This window comes from Telopea speciosissima, chromosome 7, assembly GCF_018873765.1.
Source record: "Telopea speciosissima isolate NSW1024214 ecotype Mountain lineage chromosome 7, Tspe_v1, whole genome shotgun sequence".
Lineage (NCBI taxonomy): Eukaryota > Viridiplantae > Streptophyta > Magnoliopsida > Proteales > Proteaceae > Telopea > Telopea speciosissima.
The window spans coordinates 59,252,995-59,273,659 of NC_057922.1; the positions used below are offsets into that span (position 1 = coordinate 59,252,995).

At 43.4% G+C, this 20,665-nt stretch overlaps 1 protein-coding gene across 4 annotated transcripts in view; it reads right to left on the reverse strand.

The window, feature by feature from the left end:
• LOC122667726 (DNA repair protein RadA) overlaps positions 1-20,665 on the reverse strand; it is a 151,214-nt gene that overhangs the window by 1,695 nt on the left and 128,854 nt on the right. For all 4 annotated transcript variants that reach the window (XM_043864121.1, XM_043864119.1, XM_043864120.1 and 1 more), the window contains one exon: positions 6,968-7,040. In XM_043864121.1, coding sequence (XP_043720056.1) covers positions 6,968-7,040 — 73 coding nt within the window. The remainder of the gene's footprint in view (positions 1-6,967; positions 7,041-20,665) is intronic.

The window sequence follows — 20,665 nt, forward strand, 5'->3', positions numbered from 1 at the left end:
AATAAGAATAACTCCAACACTGAGTTTACAAGTCCAAAAATCTCCAATTTTTTTCTTCCCGAAAGGTACTTGAGTATTGCATTAGAGAGAAGACTAGAAAGGTTAGACCACAAGTTATTACATCGGAGCACTGTAAAAAGCTTATGATATAAAAGACTCCTAGACGCAATACTTGTAATTAACGCATAACCACATGCTCTAACAAAAAATGCTACTCCAGCAAACATAAATTATAAGTCTTGAAGACAAATAGACCAGCTATTCAGTACAATGATGATACTGAAATCTCCCATCAGAAATCTCTGCTTGCTAAGGAGTTTGAAACAAAGTTTTTAGGACCTCTTCGGTACTTTTTTGGGATTGAAGTTGCCAGATCCAACAAAGGCATTTTTATTTCCCAACGAAAGTATGTCTTGGACCTTCTTGTTTAAACAGGAATGCTTGGGTGTTAGCAGACTGACAGACTCCCATATTGAGGTTAATCACCAGCTATGTAGCGCCATGGGTGATTCGGTTGATAGAGAACAGCACCAGAGGCTGGTTGGCCGATTGATTTATTTGTCCCACACTAGACCTGATATTGCTTATGCTGTGGGCATCATTAGTCGATTTCTCCGTGATCCTAGGACATCTCACCTGGATGCAACGCACCGTATATTGAGGTATTTGAAGTCAGCCCCTGGGTATTCTCTTGTCCAACAATGGAAACCTATGGCTAGAAGCATTTACTGATGTCGATTGGGCTGGATCTATTGATGACCGACGTTCTATTTCTAGCTACTGTTCTCTCCTTGGAGGTAACCTGGTCACATGGCGAAGCAAGAAACAATCTGTTGTTTCCCGATCTAGTGCTGAAGCAGAGTATCGTGCCATGGCCCAAGGGATTTGTGAACTCATGTGGGGGTTACTTCTGAAAGTTCTGTGTCTCTACTATGATAACAGAACTACCATTAGCATTGCCCATAACCCAATTCAGCATGACAGGACAAAACATATTGAGATCGACAGACGCTTCATCAAAGAAAAGCTTGAGCAAGGAATTGTTTGTATCTCCTTTGTTACTTCTATTAATCAACTTGAGCAAAGAATTGTAAGGTGTTTCATCCACTGGTCTCCAAGTTGGGCATGTATGATATATTCGCACCAACTTGAGGGCAAGTGTTGAGAACCGTGGGATTAGTATCCTAGCATCTTACATTAGGGTTAATTAGTGTTTTCTTTATTTACCGCTTTTACCTTTTTACCCCTTTGGGCTGTAATTCCATTATAAATAAAGAAGACCTTTGTCATTAAAGACAAGTCACATCATTCCTCAACTATGATTCTGAACTTTTATAATCAACCTAAACAAAGAATTGTAGTCTAAGTAGGAATTCCTAATTAGTGTACAACTCAAAGTCAAAAAAGGAAAGAAGTACAACTCAACCATAACACAATAGGGACGTTCCCCCTATTGTGTAACCTTCAACATACTGCATGCAAACAACAGAGCCTTACTAATCTCAAAAACTACCAGGCTGGTTATAGCTCTTTTCTAATATTCTTTAGATCATAGAATGGGGTTTTCATCATGCCGTACTATTCAGAACTCTTTTCTAAGTGTCATGACATGTCCCTTGAAATTTAACTATGGGTCTGTATTTGCATCAGAAAGGTAATGCAGAAAAAAATGCAGGCAAATAGAAGGGGAGGGAGATGGGAAACCCTCAAAGTTGCATTCGTACTTCCCTAGGAAAATTTTATTTAGTTTCTGGTAATAAAGATACACCTCTACATAGAAAATGTACAAGATGAAAAAATGAAAAGAAAAGTTTAAGGAATTTGCTACTATTTCACTATAATCACTAGCCTTTTATGTATTTTTATATATACAAGAAAGAACAACATATACAGTTTTCATCAACAGTTGGTTTCTGTCAAGCAAGCTCTAAAGCACTGGAATTCCTCTACCTTCGGAAACATCTCCTCTTGGGTCTCCATATGCTGTTCCAATCTTTCGGCTATTCAAGCTCACCTCCAACCCGATCTCCTGAATCCATTGTTGGTGGAGGAAGAGCAAAGGCTTCCCTCTGAGCTTCCCTCTCTTGGCTTCCAAGAAGAGAATTTCCTTCGCCAAAAATCCCAGATTAAAAGGCTTGAGCTTGGAAATTCCAATAATGCCTACTTTCATTGATCCCTCAAAGCCCGATCCAACTCCTACTCCATCCCTACGCTAATTGGTCAAGATGGTTCCCCTCTTCTCTCGACTCCTGACTTCAAGTCGGAAGCTGTTTCCTTCTTCTCTGATCTCTTCAACCCTCCCTTCCCCCCCCCCCCCTTTTCTTCTTGATGGGCTTCTTAACAAATTCGTTGCCCCTCACCTCATCGATCTCCTTCAGTCCATTCTATCTGATGATGAAATCCAATCTGCTGTCCTCTCCCATAAATCCAATTGAGCTCCTAGCCCTGATAGATTTAGTTTGGGGTTTTTCTCCTCTTATTGGGACATCATTAAGGTTGATCTCACTAAGGCCATCAAAAGCTTCTTTAACCTGAGCCAAATCCGGAAGGTTAACCACACCTTCCTTTGCCTTATCTCTAAAAAAGGAGCATCCTCCATGTCTGACTTTAGGTCCATATCCCTTTGCAACCTTCTATATAAATTCATCGCCAAAATCTTGGCTAATCGCCTCAAGCCTAATCGCCTCAAGCTGGTAATAGCCTCTATGGTGAGCCCCAATCAATTGGCCTTCATTTCTGGTAGGAGCATTTCTGATAATATCCTCCTTTGCTCCGAAATTGTTTGAGGCTTTGATAGGAAATCGCATTCCCCAGTAGCACTCTTGAAAATTGATATTCACAAAGCCTTTGACTCTCTCGGCTAAGACTTTGTGTGATGTTCTTCATCAGATGTCCTTTCCCCCTCTTTTCTCCGCTGGATTTACTCTTGCATCACTTCCCCCTCCTCAATTCTTATGAATGGCTCTCATGCAGGTTATTTCACTCCATCTGTTGGCATTCGCCAAGGATGTCCCCTCTCCCCCTTCCTCTTCTCCTTGTCTCTTGAAGTCCTCTCCTGCTTCATCTAATCCAATATTGACTAGCTTTTCATTTCCCCTATTCCCAAATGCAAAGCCCTTAAGCTCACCCATCTTGCCTTTGTAGATGACCTTATGATTTTCTCCAAGGTCAACTCCTCCTCCATATCGACCATCATGGGTTCCTTACACTTATTTGAGAGTCTCTCCAGCCTCCGCATCAACCTTCTCAAATCCCATCTCTTCCTTTCTGGAGTCTTCGAGGCGGAAAAGGCTGCCCTCCTCGACCTGATTGGCTTCTCCCTTGGTACTCTCCATGTTAAGTATATGGGGCTTCCCTTGATCCCCGGTAGACTCACCAGTCACCATTGTACCCCTATGCTTGACCTGATTCGCAAAAGGCTCCAACTCTTGGAAGGCAAGCTTCTCTCTTATGCAGGAAGACTAGAACTGATAGGTTTGTTCTCCAATCTTCCTACATCTACTAGTGTGGCATCTTTGGTCTGTCCCATTCCATTATCAAAGCCCTTGAATCTCTAATGTGCGCCTTCCTCTGGAAAGATAGTGAAACTTCAGATTCCTCCACGCCCTTAGCTTGGCTTTCATTTGCCTTCCCAAAGTTGAGGGCAGCCTCACGTAGGATTAGAGATTCCAATATTGTTGGTATCCTCAAGCTTATTTTGAGACTCACTTCCAAACATGACAGCATCTAGGTTAATTGGGTCTACTTTTGCCCCCTCAAAGACAACTCCTTGTAGACTACTCAACCTTCAGATTCCTCTTGGATTTAGAGAAAAATCCTCCTTCTCAGGCCCATTGCTCTTGGATCCATTCTCTCTAGGATCACTGAAGGGCCTACCACCTCCCTTTGGCTCGACCACTAGCACCCTATGGGTGTTCTTTTCTTTGTTGTTGGTGCACGAGTAGTTTACTCTTCAAGTATCCCCAAGCACTCCTTTGTAGACTCCATTATCTCCCAAGGCTCTTGGTATGTTCCTCTCTCCTCCCCCTTGCCCTATCCCCGATCTGGGCCTCCCTCCCTCCCCCCCTCCCTGACTCTGTCTTATGGCTCCCCTCCCCTTCTGGCCGCTTCAGCTCCTCCTCTGCTTGGGACTTTGTCAAAGTTCATGCCTCTACTGTTCCTTGGCGTAAGCTTGTTTGGTTTAAAGGTCATGCCTCCCACCATAGTATCAATGTTTGGAGAACCTTTACCCAGTGCCTTCCTTGCTCGTTCCCCCTCCTGTGTCCTTTATTGGAATGGCCTAGAAGACATCAACCACCTATTCTTCTCTTGCTCTTTTGCTACCTCAATTTGGAAAAAAGCCCTTGCTAGTTACTGGCCTCGCCCCAGACGATCTTTGCCCATTTCCAGGGAGTGGCTTTGGATGGACATGTCTTTCTCAGGCAGCTTGATTTGTGACTTTGTGGGCCAGCTTGTGTTTGGTGCTACTATTTAACATATTTGGATGGAGTGGAATTTTCGTAAATGGGCCTCCAATTCTCCTTCCTTAGATTTTAGTTGGAAAGCCATCTTTTTTTACGTCAACTCCAAGCTACACTTGCTCCCTCATAGCTCTGTAATTGATTCCCCAAGGAACAAGCATATTGTTGTCTCCCGGGACATACCTGTCTCTCTTCTTACTTCCCCTTCCCCTTATCAGTAGGGCTGGGTGTTTTGTACAGTCCACTCCCCTCTCTTTCCCTTGTGTATCCTCCCCTCCCCTTTTTGGGGTTTTGGTAATGAATTTTTTATTCACCAAACAAAAAAAAAAACAAAAACCATTGGTTTCTTAAAATGATGTAAAATAATCTCTACATAACACATCCTCACCCTTTTTTCCTTGATTTCCATCCATTTAATTCAGAGTAATTGCTAGAGTTTTCCTTCAACCATGGTTGAAGACATAGTTGTCAAGGCGGCAAAGCAACCCAAGGCGGTGGAGGGGTGCCTAAGCGCTTAGGCAACAAGGAGCCCAAGTGTTATTTTTATTTCCCCTCTTTTCTAACATTATTTAGTATGCTACAATATATATACCTTATATCATAAAAAATCAATATTAAATCACATCAAGTCATCAAAAATCAACATTAAGCCACATCAAGTAATAAAAAATCAACATTAAGTCATATCAAGTCATCAAAAAATAAAATTAAGCCACATCAAGTCATAAAAAATCAACATAGAACTAGAAGACAGCAAAATTGAAGAAGCAAGCTATCGGAAGTTTAAAACAATCAAAACATACATTTGGTTTATATTATTCTTCTAATTGGTCATTGTCCTGGTATACCTAGTCTCAAATTTGGTTTATACTGTTCTTAGAAAATATGATTTATCTATAAGTAATTAAACTGCTCTCCATTTAAAGAAATGTTTTTGTTCTTTGAGAAGTTTAATTGGTCAAATGATTTTATTTTTACATGAAACTTTTCGTATTAGGTAGAACACAAAACCAATTTTCCAACAAATCCAAAATTGCTTAAATCTGATTTATATTGAAGGAATTATGTTCTGGTCAAACTTTATTTGATGTGCGTGAATGTTGTCAAAATCGCTCTGAAAGAAAATATTTTTTTCTATATCAAAACAAATGAATATTTTACCACACTTTTGGTTTTAGCAATGTTTTACCATATTAAGATTTATGGAATTTTTAAATTTGAGAAAAACTCCATTAGAAAGTTGAAATTTTATGTACAGCCAAAAATCCAGTTTTTGTTCTTGAATTGAGGGGTTGACTTTTTATCCTTTTGGAATTTGATTTTTAACTACTTTTATTGAATTCAAATAGGGGGGCTATTTGTTTATTTATGAATAATATGAAATAACTTAAATGATTTTTGGCATAAATAAGGGCCAAACCTAGGTTGATAACACTAAGGCATTCAGTACCACTAAGGCAGCGGTTGCCTAGGCCCCCAAAAATCCACCTGGACGTCTAGGCGCCGCCTTGACAACTATGGTTCAAGATTTGAAGAAAACTGGTAATTTTCCATGTGAAGTGATAAAAGATTAATGGGAAGCACACAGGAAGGTTTCAATCCGAAGAAAAGAATTATTTATATTAGACTAATAGAGTATGTTGCAAAGATATGGAAATTGGAGACATCAGGAATGTTAAAATAAGCACGAAAAAGCATACAAAAATATTATAATTAAGAAAAAGTATAAAAGGAGATGAATAATGGGTTACAATAGGTGTCATTGCATAAATACAAAGATATGACTCATCACGATCCAAAAGTCCAAATTAAGTTTTATGTTCACTAGTCATACAACATAATAGCATGATAAATTTTTTGCATCAAGGATCAACATAGATACTGTAACATATGATAGATTACATGGTCAACAGTCATTAGATAATCCAAGAGTTTGATGTCAAGGGATTTAATGGGACCTAATATTTTACAAAATATCCAATAATAATAATGGCATACAATCCTTGCTTCATGAGTGTACTGCCGATATGTCCCTGATCATATAGTCCCAAAGACTGCACTACGATAATATTTGTGAATGCCTCATATAGTTAATTATGAGTGAGCCCAAGAGAACAGTTATTTAAGGAGAAATTAATAATTTCATTCCATTTTAGAGGTTATTATTTTTCAAGGAGGCATACAGGTCATCATTGGTGTGTCCAACCAAGAGGTTATTTACAAACTGCTCGGACTTTCAATGGTGGTACAGATAGAGTTGCAGAGGAAAAAAATGTTTCAGGTTTATTCAAGTGGCAGCACCCTATAAGTGAACAGATGAAACATAGTTAACACTACCGTAATCGTCAGAAAATGGCCACAATGCCTAATAATTCTGTTACCAAGCAAGGAATAGTGTCTGCATTATCCAAGTAATAAGACAGTCCTTCAAAGAAAATAGTCATCCATATAGCAGTAAGAAGTTTCCATCAAAATTCAGTTATGACTATAACCAAATGAATACATACCGCGCGAAGCTCACCACCAAGGCCAACCTCTCCAATGAATGCAATATCATTGGGGATGGGACACTCCAAGAAACTGATGAAAAAGGAAAGGAAAAAGTATAAGGATCCATTGATCCTATGTACAGCATAAATTTACAACTCCATAAATACTATAGAAATGCATAAAATAAGGTTTTACTACGCGATTACAAAGACGATTAAAAAATGAAAGGCAAAGAACTGTGAGTACTAGGGGGTACAACATCAGAAAGAGGCTTCTACCAGAAATTGTGCAAGTGTACAGTATACAATGATATTCAAAAACATATAAACACCCGAGTCATGTAAGTAATTGTTGAAAATGGAATAATGGCTTATGACTTTATGATCACAGACCCACTTTATTTATAATGAGTAGGAACATTCTAAAATAGGTACAAGGACTGAAATACCCCTATGACAAAAATACCATTGAACCCATATTACAATACTCCCCCTCAAGTTGGTGCATAAATATCAAACATGCCCAACTTGCTAACTATAAAACAAAAATTCTTACTACTAATTCCCTTAGTGATAATATCGGCTGGCCCTAAACTCAACCTTTGCACTAGACTGAATAAAAGGAACACAAATAACTCCTTACTCTAACTTCTCCTTGATGAAGTAGTTGGAAGTTAAAGAATGCAAGGGAACAAGAGAAAAGATGAAGATAGGAGGTTGGAGGAGAAGAAGAGGAAATGGTGCAATGTTGTGTATTGGAGTATCTTCTCCAACACACCTATATTACTTCATTAATAATATGAAAGGAATTATAAACACCTCCCTAGGGAGGTAAAAGGTAAAAAAAAGGGAAATTACAATATAGGGCCACTAGTCAACAAACTAGTCCCTAAAGTACCCCTACTATAGAAACTCTAACACTCCCCCTCAAGCTGGAGAATAAATGTCATGCATTCCCAGCTTGCATACTAGGGTACCAAACTGGAGAGAAGCAAGTCCTTTGGTGAAGATGTCCGCCAGTTGATCCCCAGACTTCACAAAAAGGGTGCAAATGTATCCAAAGTCTATCTTTTCCCTGATGAAGTGCCGGTCTACTTCAATATGCTTTGTCCTGTCCTGTTGCACAGGATTGTGGGCTATACTTATGGCAGCCTTGTTATCACAAAAAAACCCTATAGGTGCTTCAGTATCAAACCCCAACTCTTGGACTAGCCTCTTCAACCATAGGAGTTCACAAAAAAGCCTTTGCATTAGATCTGGCCACCACTAGTTGCTTCTTGCTCCACCAAGTGACTAAATTATCACCCACAAATTACAATAACCAGATGTACATCATCTGTCTGAAACTGATCCAGCCCAATCAGCATCAGTGTAGCCTTCTATCCTCAAATGGTTCTACCTGGCATAGAGAAGACCTTTTCCTAGGGAAGACTTCAAGTATCTGATGATGCGATAAACAACATCCAAGTGCCCACTCTTGGGGGCATACATAAATTGGCTCTCACCATTCCAACTGCATAAGTAATGTCTGACCGAGTCAAAGAGAGGTAGATTAGTTTTCCAACCAATCTCTGATACTTTCCTGCATCTATAAGAGGAGGTCCACAGTCTTCTCCTAGTTTGTGATTTTGATCAATAAGAGAGTTTGTTGGTTTGCAACCCAACATTCCTGTTTCTTTTAACAAGTCCAGCACAAACTTACTTTGGCAAATATTGATTCATTTCTTTGATCTTGACACTTCAATTCCTAAGAAGTATTTCAACAGTCCAAGATCTTTAATCTCAAACTGTTGGGCCAAGTATGACTTCAAACTGCTTATCTTAGCTTGATCATTTCCAGTTACAACAATGTCATCAACATAAACAATAAGTGTTGTCACAGTGCAATTACCTCGCCGGATAAATAAGGTGTGATCAGCCAGACTTTGGGAATACCCATTCCTTAGGATGGCTTATCTAAATCGCTCAAACCACACCTTAGGAGAGTGCTTGAGACCATAAAGTGCCTTTTTTAGGAGGAAAACTTTATCTTCAACCGAGGGAAACTTAAAACCAGGTGGAGGTTGCATATATACTTCCTCTTCTAGGTCACTATGGAGGAAGGCATTTTTCACATCCAACTGATATAAGGGCCAGTTCTTATAGACTGCCACTGATAGGAGGACTCTAATCGAGTTGTGTTTGGCCATAGGAGCAAATGTCTCCTGATAATCAATCCCATATACTATAGTTATCAAGGCGGGAAGGCGATCATGGTGTTTCAGAGGGTCAAAAGCCAAGGCGACATCGTCATGGCGGCAAGGTGCCCGCCATGGCATCCAAGGGGACCAAGGAGCCTGGACGCCTTGGTGACGACGCCTCGATAACTATGCCATATACTTGACTGTATCCGTTGGCAACCAACCTTGCCTTGTATCTCTCGCTTATACCATTTGATTGGTACTTGACTATGTAGATCCATCTACATCCAACTGGAACTCTCCCCCTGGGAAGATCAACCAATTTCCAAGTACAATTCTTTTCAAGAGCCATCATTTCCTCAAACACGGCTTGCTTCAACTTTGGGTCACACATAGCTTCAGTGACATTTTTGGGAATGGAAATAGAAGAGAAGGCAACAGTGAAGGCAACACCTGTAGGAGAAAGAGCATCATAGAAAACAAACTGGGCTACAGGATTAGTGCAAGCTCTCTTTCCTTTTCTAACAGCAATAGGAAGGTCTAAATCAGAAGAAAGAGGAGGGATGTCACCAGACTGAGGAGGATGTATCTCAGGATGTGGATCCAAGGAGGACTCTTGGCAGGTCTTATTTTGCTTGTTCTTCTTTCTCTTGTACACGATGTGGTAATCCTTCTCATTACCAGAACCACCACCTGAGTTATCATCAATAGCACCATCAACCCCTTCTATTTGTTTCCTAATATTAAACAGAAATGGAGAAGTAGGTAAAGGTGGGAGGATCCCATCAACAACCTCAGAATTCCCACTATTCTCCCCTTGAAAAGGATGTTGAGAAGAAGAGATGAAAGGTATAGATTCAAAAAAGGTGACATCTTTGGAGAGAAGTTACCGTTGGGAAGAGGAATGATAATACTTGTAGCCTTTGGTATTAGAAGAATACTCAAGAAAGAGGCATTTGAGAGCCTTGAGGTCGAGTTTAGTCCGAGAGGATTTGTTAACATGAACATAACAAACACATCCAACGACCTTGGGAGGAAAAGAGAAGACAGAAGCCTAAGGAGACAAGGTTTCCAGAGGAGATTTGGAACCAAAAAGTTTTGTAGGCATGCGGTTGATGAGAAAGAAAGCAATAAGAAGGACATTAAACCAAAAAGTCTTAGGAATATGCATGCCAAATAAAAGACTCCAGTAACCTCCAAATAAATGGAGATTTTTCCTCTATGCTACCCCATTTTGTTGGGGTGTGTCAACAGACATTAGCTGATGGATAATGCCATTGTCAAATAAAGAAGGTTTGGAGGCCACCAAACATGTACTCCTCCCCTTTATCAGAACGAACAATTTTGATTCGAGTGTCAAATTGAGTAAGAAACATCTTATAAAAATTCTTAAAGGCATCACAAACATCACTCTTATGTTTCATCAGAATTGTCCAAGTAGTGTAGGAGTAGTTATCAACAAATGAAACAAAGTAGCGACAGCCCAGTATAGAAGTAGTAGGAGAGGGTCCCCAAACATCGATATGTACAATATGAAAGGGAAAAGTGGATCTATTGCCATTGTAAGGATAGGAAGAATGTCAATGTTTAGCAAATAGACATGCTTCACACTAAAATACATGGGAAAAATGGAAGAAAACAAATGTAATTTTTGTCTTATAACACTAAAGGAAGGGTGGCCCAAAAATTGATGCCACAATATCACAGAGTCAACGGTACTATTGTCACTACGCCCACATGTGTATGACTGAGCAGTAGGCAGGGGGATGTTCCTGGATCAAGAAGGTAGAGTCTTTTTTCCTCACGTCTTCTGCCAATAATCCTCTTTGTCACCAAATCCATAAAAACACAATGAGATGGAAAAAAAAGTAACACAGCAATTCAAGGATTTGGTTAAGTAGCTCACATATAAGAGGTTAGCATGAAACTGAGGAACATGAAGAACAGAGTCAAGGGAGTTAGAAGAAGTGACATGGACACTATCTATGCCAGAAATAGAAGCAAATGAACCATCAGCAACTCTAGCATTTTCCTTACCAGAATAGATAGAGTAAGAGTCATAACACTGAGATATGCCGGTCATATGGTCTGTGGCTCTTGAGTCAATGACCCATGTAAAGGTAGTGGAAGGAGCAGATGTAGAGGCCTGTAAAGTGGAAGTTGAAGAATCTGACACTACAGGTGTAGAAATAGGAGTATCCAGATATGACAAAACCCTGCGAAATGCTGCAATATCATCCTGAGTGAGAGAGCTTGTGTTTGTCTGTAGTCCATATGGAGATCTCATAGGTGCAATCTCAGTCATCACAGTGCGTGCTATGGCTCCCCCTCTCCTACTAGCTTACATACCAGGAGGACAGCCATAAAGTATCCAACATCTCTCTCTTGTGTGTCTAGATTTCCCACAATGGTCACAGTTGAACCTATCCTATCATTTCCTTGGGGTGGAACCTGGCCTCTTCCTCCAATAGCTGACATAATGTAGGAATACACGAAAAAAAGGAGATGATACCCAAAACTAATGGGGAGTACACACTCTACCCAAACAGAGACAGTTTTGCTATTGTTAAGACTTCTCCAAACAACCTCTGTCAATTCATTGAGCTAGACAGGCTGAAGAAACACACAAGATGGGGGTAATACCCAAAGTCAAATGGGGAGTATATTCTCAACCCAAGAAAAAAGTTTCCATACACTGGAGAACATAGTCCAGCAACCAAACAAGGCGAATAGTTCAAAGAAATTCAACACCACGACATTCGTGTAGGTGTAGCTTCATCACATAACCACTAGAGAAGCTCAAACAACCTTCTTCACTAACATCAAGCACTCCCACTTTAGAAAACAATATCCAAATCAAATGGAGAGATCACTCAACCCAAATACACAATCCAACACAAGGAAAAATTCCAACCAACGGAAAAAGCAAGCACCAAACAATGAATCTCCACTTAAACAAACCCTCCAAAGGGTAGCGTCAAACTCATAACAACTCAACAAAATCCACATAAGGCATTGTATAACCATTCCACAACTAAGAACATCACTCATTGCCTTCCAAATGCAAAATAGAGGGTAAAAGCTGATATTGGTTATACCTGGCGGATCGTAAAGAGAGTTCTGTTCAAACAGCTCCTACTATCAAGTATCAACAAAGAAAACCATATGGTGCATAGAGAGGAATCTTTAGCAATCAAACAACACCAAACAGCTGGAAGTGTCACAGACATGTTTACAATCAAGAAAGGACTGAAACAGAGGGTGGCGGTACCCTAAAATCCAAGGGAGAGCGCAGTTGTGGAGCAGCTACCCTAAGAGGCATGAACCGAGACCTCGAGGGAATGCAAACATACCCTAGGGCGATCCAAAAGGGCTGAATTCCAGCTCCAAAAACCAACGGATGGAGAAGAGAAAAAAAAAACTACCCAGAAGTTAGCGGTAACTTGCTGCCTATCTGGGTTGGTTTGATTTGAACTCCAAGCTCTATTTCTTCATATAAAATCCGCCTTTAGGGTCTCCATGGTCTGGATTCATGCTCCTTGTAAGAGATCTTCAACATTTTACATAATAGTTCCTTCCTTGGAACCCCTTTATAACCTAAGGTTCCAAAGAGAGGAAAGAAAAGGGATAAGAAGGTGACTCGACTCTCAAACCAACAAAGAGTATGCTGATACCAAGTTGGAAGTTAAAGAATGCAAGGGAACAAGAGAAAAGATGAAGATAGGAGGTCGGAGGAGAAGAGGAGGAAATGGTGCAATGTTGTGTATTGGAGTATCTTCTCCAACACACCTATATTGCTTCACTAATAATATGAAAGGAATTAAATACACCTCCCCAGGGAGGTAAAAGGTAAAAAAGGGAAATTACAATATAAGGCCACTAGTCAACAAACTAGTCCCTAAAGTACCCCTACTACATAAACTCTAACAGAAGTGGCAATCAATCTCAACTAGGGATGTAAATGATAGCCGAATCCGTTTTCGTATCCGTGTTTGAATCCGTTTAGTACTATCCGAATCCGTCCGAAAGCTAAACGGATGCGAAGACGGATAGGCTATAGCTATCCGAAAAGCTATATTTACATGTAAACGGATAAAATATCCGATCTGTATCTGTGTCTGTATCCGTTTAACACTATCTGAATCCGTCCGAAAGCTAATTGGATGCGGATGCGGATATAGCACTATTCGAGCCAAATCCGATCCGTTTACATCCCTATTCTCAACGTTTATGGTTCCATCACGTTGAATTAGATTATGTGCACCTAAGTAAATTATCCAAGAGGTGGACATAAGTCACATAACTGAGGCACATTGGCCACCAAAGGAAATACCTGATGGGGTGGATGAAGATGAAGCAGAAGTCCCTGGCAGGGAGGCAGTAGAAGGTGCAAAAGAGGTGTCAAACCAAGCAATGAGATGACGAAGATGCTGAAATTCATCCTGAGAAAGAGGCTGGTCGGATGTGGTGTCCTCAGATGAAGTTTGATTAGCTCTGGCACTCTGGCAGTAGAAGAATGACCATGTCCACGTCCTTGGGTATCATTGGGATGCCCATGTAATTTCCAGCATTTGTCTTTAGTATGTCGCTCTTTGCCATAGAAATCACACTTCACCGGTACACGATCAGTAATAGAATGATCACTAGTACCACAAGAAAGTCCCCCACAGGATGAATGTCGTAGGCTCGTGAAGAGGGCGGAACGCTCTTGGTTAATTGGGTAAATCATAGCAATGTGACGGCTTTCCTCTTATTGCACCATAGCATATGCCTGCTCAAGAGTCGGGAATGGATCACGGTTCAGGACATGAGCCCAAATCTAATTAAACTCAGTATTCAATCAAGGAAGAAAGTCAAATACAAGAAGACCGTCTTCCCACTTTTTGAAGGCAGTAGCATCAACATCACATTCAGTGAAGGGCCCATAACAATCCAACTGTTGCCACATGATACATAACTCAGAGTAATATTGGGAAAGAGACAACTCCTGTTGCTTTGTAGCATGTATTCTCTGCCGAAGTTCATAACATTGGGCAGCATTACTGACCTAGGAGTAAGTATCCTTGGCCATCTTTCAAATTTTGGCACCAGTATCAAGGAGACAGCCACCAGCGTTTCAAGATCCATGGATTTGATGAGATACGACATCACGAGAAAGTTGGATGTCATCCATTTATCTTGAACAGGACCAGCTTCAGTGGGCATAACAGATGTCCCTATGATATAATCTGAAAGACCACGGGAACCAATGGCCAGAAAGCAAGACCCTGACCACATCAAATAATTGCTCCCAAATAATTGCTCCCATTTAATTTAATGGAGCTGACGGGGAACGGAAGGAAGTCACGCTGATTTGCTCCTTCATGTCCGGTAGATGCGATGGGGGTGTCAGAATCAGTCATAGTTGCAGGTCAGGAAAGAACTCAATCACCAAATCATCAATACCCGTAAAAGATCCCAAAATAAATCATCAACAAATCCAAATGAAAAAGGGTAATTCAAAAGTTAACCTTGCAACAGGGAAACCAGAGGGAGATCGATTGCAGCCAGGATCAACACAATAAGGATGAACAAATTGAATAACTGAAACTTGTATTGCTTTTTTTTTTTTTTTTGGTTTACATATGAAAGAAGAACATAGGAAAGGATAAGAAGAAGAAGAAGGGGGGGGGGGGAGGGGATGGCTTTCTCAGCCTTGGGTCTCTCACCCACAGCTATCTCAGTTGTTGAAACAAGGATATTCTCCCATAAACAATGGCAACATGGCCTGAAAATTCTATTCTCCAAAATCTGTTTTTATTACAAGAGGGGCTGCCTATTTAATGGAATAGGTCAGCTTACAAAATTGGAAACTTAAGAAATAGTAACTTCTAAAAATAGAAACCTAATGAAAATAGAAACTAGGCTTTATAGTTCAGCTAACATGCAACGAAAAAAATTAAAAACTAGTAAATATAGTAACTACTAAAAAGAAAGAAACAAAATTAGAAACTACTATAAACCTAGACTTAATAACTAAGAAACTAATACAAAAAATAGAAACTAAGTTAATGGCAGCTTCTAATAGAATATTCCACCAACATCCAGCAGCTAATCTTCACATCAGCTGTCCATATCAGCCCCCAAATCACTGTTCACGTGAACAGTAACTCGGGTACAGTTCATGTGAACAGTAACCCTTTTTTTTTTTTTTATATTTCTGTCTTGGTCTTTTATCTGATTCATGCTTCTCTCTGTGCTAGGGCTGCCTTAGGCGATGTTCCATCGAACCAACAAAAACTTGCCATGTCATCAGACCAGGCTGCCTCTCACAGCAGTCAATCCCACAACCTTGCTGTGCTGGTTTTGGGGCTTGTTCCTGCAGGTACATATGGACTTGTGATCAACATCAAAGGGATTTAAAACATGGCAGGTAGAAGGCCCCTTGGTGGGATATAACTCACCACCAAGGGTGAGAAAGAAGAGGGGGAAGGGTGTGGTGGACAAACCAGAGGCGTGACAGGGTGTGACTGTGACAGTGGTGGCTGGTGACGCCAGAGGCTAGACGAGAGAGAAAGAGGGGGGGTCTCCAGCGGTGCTTGGCTGTGGTGGCTGTGCTTAAAAAACCGAGAGGAGAGAGGGTGGTAGCGGAAGTCGGTGGGGCTGTTGGCGCAAGAAACGAGAAATAAAAGAGAGAGAAAAGAAGTTCTAGGGTTTCAGGATGTTTGGCATGAGGGTTAGGATCCTGATGTAGATCCTAGCTCTGATACCATGTTGAGAATGGAATAATGGCTTATGACTTTATGATCACAGCCCCACTTTATTTATAATGAGAGTATGAACATTCTAGAATAGGTACAAGGACTGAAATACCGCTATGACAAAAATACCATTTAACCCATATTACAACCGGAATAAATAAGAACCTTGACTTCTTATGTATCTTCAGTGGTTCCCATTAACACTGGGATTTCATGATGTTTGATGCCAGCACTTATGGCAAGGTGTAGCAAGAGGCAGGATGCATCACACTAGACATTGTGGGAATAATTGGAAATTAAATGAAAGGGAAAATGTAGGAAGTGCAAAACATGACCAGACTGCTAGAAAGATTTCCCTTGGAAATAGGAAGCCTAGAACCAATTATTCTAACAAAGGGAAGGATTCAATATGATATCCAGACCTGGCAACAATTCACTACGTTACAGCTTGATCAGTTCCGAATTCCAGTGGCATAGAGCCAGAAATTTCAGAGAATAAGAGATGGCCTGGTGAAAGATGCCAGAGCCTACAAAAACCGAGTGAGCACAAGAGAGCCAGTGTGGCTCCGGCCAAGGACTCTCCGACGCTCAAGTCAGGTCTCCAGTGCAACAGCGTAACAGCTTAGTGAAAAGTGAGATAAGCGTTTGAGCTCCATACCTGGGTATTTATAGGATGAGATGAGGCGGTTGCATGAGTCCTTGTATGGTAAGAGTCCTTTATTGATTGGGCTCTTCCATATGGAGTGATCAGAGGAGTAATTCTCAGAGTCGGACTCTTAATAAGGTAAGAGTCTTTATGGGAGTGTGATTCAATTCCGTCGCGGGATTGCGGCCCGATTCGTATCCCATGATTGTCGGGACACGCTGACGTGGCTCCGTGATCCCCGGTGAGCCGTTATTGTTGCCTCTGGAGAGGGTTCGGCCTTGAACGGTCGTGCCCTCGGTGCTCGGCACCGTGCTCGGCCCAAGTAGCGAGTGTGTGGTGTCCTAAGCATCGTGCTCAGTTGGGCCATCCTCGGACCATCTTGGTGCTAAGCTCGGTGCTCGTCCCTGGGGACGCTCGTCCGTATGGCGGACCCTAGTAGGCACGGCTCAGTGCTCTGTAGACTCAACGCTCGGCCACGGTGCTCGGCCATATGGAGAATTATGGTAGTGGTCCCCCGCTGGCTGACCGGTTCGGCGCAGCATCTGCCAGGTCGGCTCGGCCCTCGGGTTCAGTCTCAGTACCTCCACGTGGCGCTTCATGGTTAGACGGGGATTCTATGACTCATCACAAGCCCCCCTACTCATCAAGGCTCGGCTCATCCTTGATGAGTACAGTCTTTTGGCATGCCGTCTATTTGGTCCCGAGGCTGAGTCCGAGCTCTTTATCTGCAGCGATTTGACATTGTACGGATTCTGGCAGTTGGGTGTCAGTGCCACGTCACCTATTGCAATAATGGCTCGGGAATTCGAACCGTTGGATCTCCTTTTCTGATCTCTCCTCGGTCGTTGGATCTAGGCCACTCGGTGGTTATAAATAGGTGAAGGCCCTTCCCTTATTTTTCACTGTTTCAAATCTTCAGAGTGCTCGGCTAGCTTAGAGTCTTCAGCTCTCCAATTGCTCAGCGTCTTCTAGTCTTTGGCTCAGCTCATGTTCAGCTCGTCGCTCAAGCCTTCTTCAATCAGTAAGTCTTCTCTCCTCAACATGTCAGTTGGTAGTGGTCACGACGGCGAAGAGCTCGCCAGGGTGGGCGAGGTTACGAGCCCGAGCCGAGAGCTCTCCACCTACTCTCCCATCATAGACTTGTTGGGCTCGACCTCGGACGAGCCCGCCGTAGTGGAACCCTGTCAGGGTGACGTCGCCGAAGTCCCCTTGCCCCAAGAGTCCGGCCATGAGCCTCAGCCTATTGCTGAAGACCGAGCCGAGAGCTCGGGATCGTCCTCAACAGACGACGAAGAGTCGGACGAAGAGAAATCTTCTGCAGATGGGGTCGGCTCGGGCGACTCTTCACTGATATCCCAGAGCCTGCAGAGGGAAGCGTCGGCACGGTTGAGAGCATGGTCATCGAGGCTGATCTCCGACGGTTGAGGGAGACTTATGCCATCCCTGAGGACATCAAGCTCCGAGCTCCCAACCCTGGGGAGATGGCCTGCTTCATTCGGCCCGGCGAGGTGGCTCTGTACGAGATCGCCTTCAAGTACGCCTTCATGTTCCCAGTGCTCGGGCTGGTGGACCAGATCCGGGACCGCTTCCACCTATCCCCAGGTCAGTGACGCCGAACGCGTGGTTACTGTTGTACGGCTTCCACATCTTCTGCCAGATGGGCCGAGCCACGAGTGTCAATCTTTTTTCTCGACTTTGGTACCTGAAGAAATCCACCGAGAAGGGGTGGTACTATTTCACCAGCCGAACACAGCAGGGTTTGGCACTGAACACCTACAAATAGTTGGACCGAGTACCGACCTCCAACAAGCACTGGAAGCCTCAGTTCTTTTTTGCCTCCATCCCAAACTGTCCCTTTCGAACGGAGTGGAAGGAGATAAAGTTGAGTTATGTCAACAAGGTGCTGCCCCTTAACGAGTACGAGCAGACCTCGTATGACCTGATTCGTCAGCACCCACCGTTCGACATCTTGCAACTCCAGGACGAGGAGTTTCTGCAGGTGTGGAACCTGACCCCAGGCAGAGCTCATGACTTGTGATTTTTTTTCAGATTTGTTCTGACTTCCTTTCCGTTTTGCAATGGTCGGCCACGTCCCCCCAATGGATTTGACTCGGCTAAAGGCTGAATTGGCCAAGGAGAGGAGGAAGAAAGCGGCCGAGAAGGCCAAGTTGAGGGCCGAGGCCCCGAAGACCGGGAAGGGTAAGGCTGTCCTGCCGAGCCCTAAAGATACCGTGGTCGGCCTCGAGGCCGGGAAGAACAAGGGCAACCTGAGCCCGACGAATAGGGAGAAGTTGAGGAGGGAAAGGGCGAGCGGAGCCCCCTGAGGGACATAAAGCGACCGAAGCTCTCCATCAACACCTCGGGCGGTAATCCTCCTGAGGTTGCCTCGAGCTAGGATATTGCTCGGTTGGCCTTGGGGAGGGCCTCAACCAGCAATGTCCCGATCCGACCTTCTTGGCATCTTTTCCCCGAGGACTCGGCTCTGACCTCGGCCGCTCATGCCAAGGAGTGGCTTGACGCGGGTCGGCTCCCCAAAGATAAAGGCATGTTGGAGGAGCTGAGTAACCCTGAGCTCCTGTCCACCTTGTTCCCGAATTTCGCAATGGTGAGTCTCTTCTCGTTTCCTGTTAAGTAATTTTTCTCCTCGGACTTATCTTTACTTATGCTCGGCCTGTTTCCTCAGGGTTTCTCCAAGGTGGTCGAGGCCCTCCTTCGGCTCGAGCGTACCCTCAACGATAATGCTTCCCTCGAGGCTCAGACCAAACAAGCTGGGAAGGAGGCCAGCCAGGCCATTAAGGCACGCCGAGAGGCTGAGGCGAAGCTCAAGAAGGCCGAGTCCGACCTTAAGGCCCTCGAAGAGTAGGTAGCCCCTCTCCGGGCTCGGCATGAGGAGGTGCAAGCCTTAAAGACCAAGCTGGAGAAAGTGAAGAAGAAGGCCGAGGCCGATCTGGCTAGCACTCGTGCCGAGGCAGTGGACGAGTATCTCGGGTCGAAGGAGTTTGATGAGCTATGCCATGGTCTACGAAAGCCCTCGTACGAGTCTGGGTACAACGAGGGCCAAGTCGATCTTCTGGCTAAGTTCAAGGCAGCTTACCCCCACCTCAACCTCTCTCAGTTTGACGACGACGCGGCCATGGTGGTCGAGGAGGATGGGGTGGAGGTTTTGCAAACTCTCCCAGCCGAGGTCACCCCTACAACCGAGCCGTCTGCCACCGCCGAGGACCAAAAGGACTCGCCCGCCAAGCTCTCTGCCGAGGACACCACCAAGCACTATTGATGAAGCCGTCCACTGAAACCCTCTTTCTTTTTGTCCCTGATGTATATGTCCCCGTGCTCGGGGTTTGAACAATTTCTAAGCCGAAAGGCTTTTTTGTACTGCACCGAGCCATCAGCTTTAAATTAATGGAAAGAAACTTTTTCTCCAACTTTTGTCTAAGTGTTTGCATTCGATCGTTCCTCCTATTACTTTGAAGATGCTGTCCTTATCACCGAGGTCGAGCATTTCCTCCGAGCGCTCCACCGAGGTCGAGCACTTCCTCGGGAATGTCTCTACGTGTTGGGTCGAGGCCGAGCTCTCGGCCAAGATTAATGCCTTAGCAAATTTTCTAGCATAAGCTAATAGGTCAGCTTGGACGTTGTGTTCAACGTTAGTGTCGGATCCTTTCTCCGAGCCGCCCTCTCGGTCGAGCTCAATGCCTTGGGCGATTTTTCGTTGCACCGTGGGCGCTCCGTGCTCGGCTGTCGCGCTCGGCGTTGAGATGGCTAACTCGTGAATAGCTTCGTGAGTTAGCCAGCCTATGAGGGCTGGTCTTATGATTTTGTTGCCGACCTATGAGGGTCGGTCTTTGTCGTCGGCCAATCTATGAGGATTGGTCTTATGACTTTGTTGCCGACCTATGAGGATCGGTACTCGGCGTCGGCCAATCTATGAGGATTGGTCTTACAACTTGTGTGCCGACCTATGAGGGTCGGTCCTTTACGTCAGCTAGTCTATGAGGACTGGTCTTATGCTGAGGTATGTTTATAGACTCAAAACAAATTAAAAAATGAAGAGGGATCTCGACTTGTTTAGGTGCCGACCTATGGGGGTCGGTCTTCGACGTCAGCCAGTCTATGAGGACTGGTCTTATGACTCTGTATGTTTTAGACT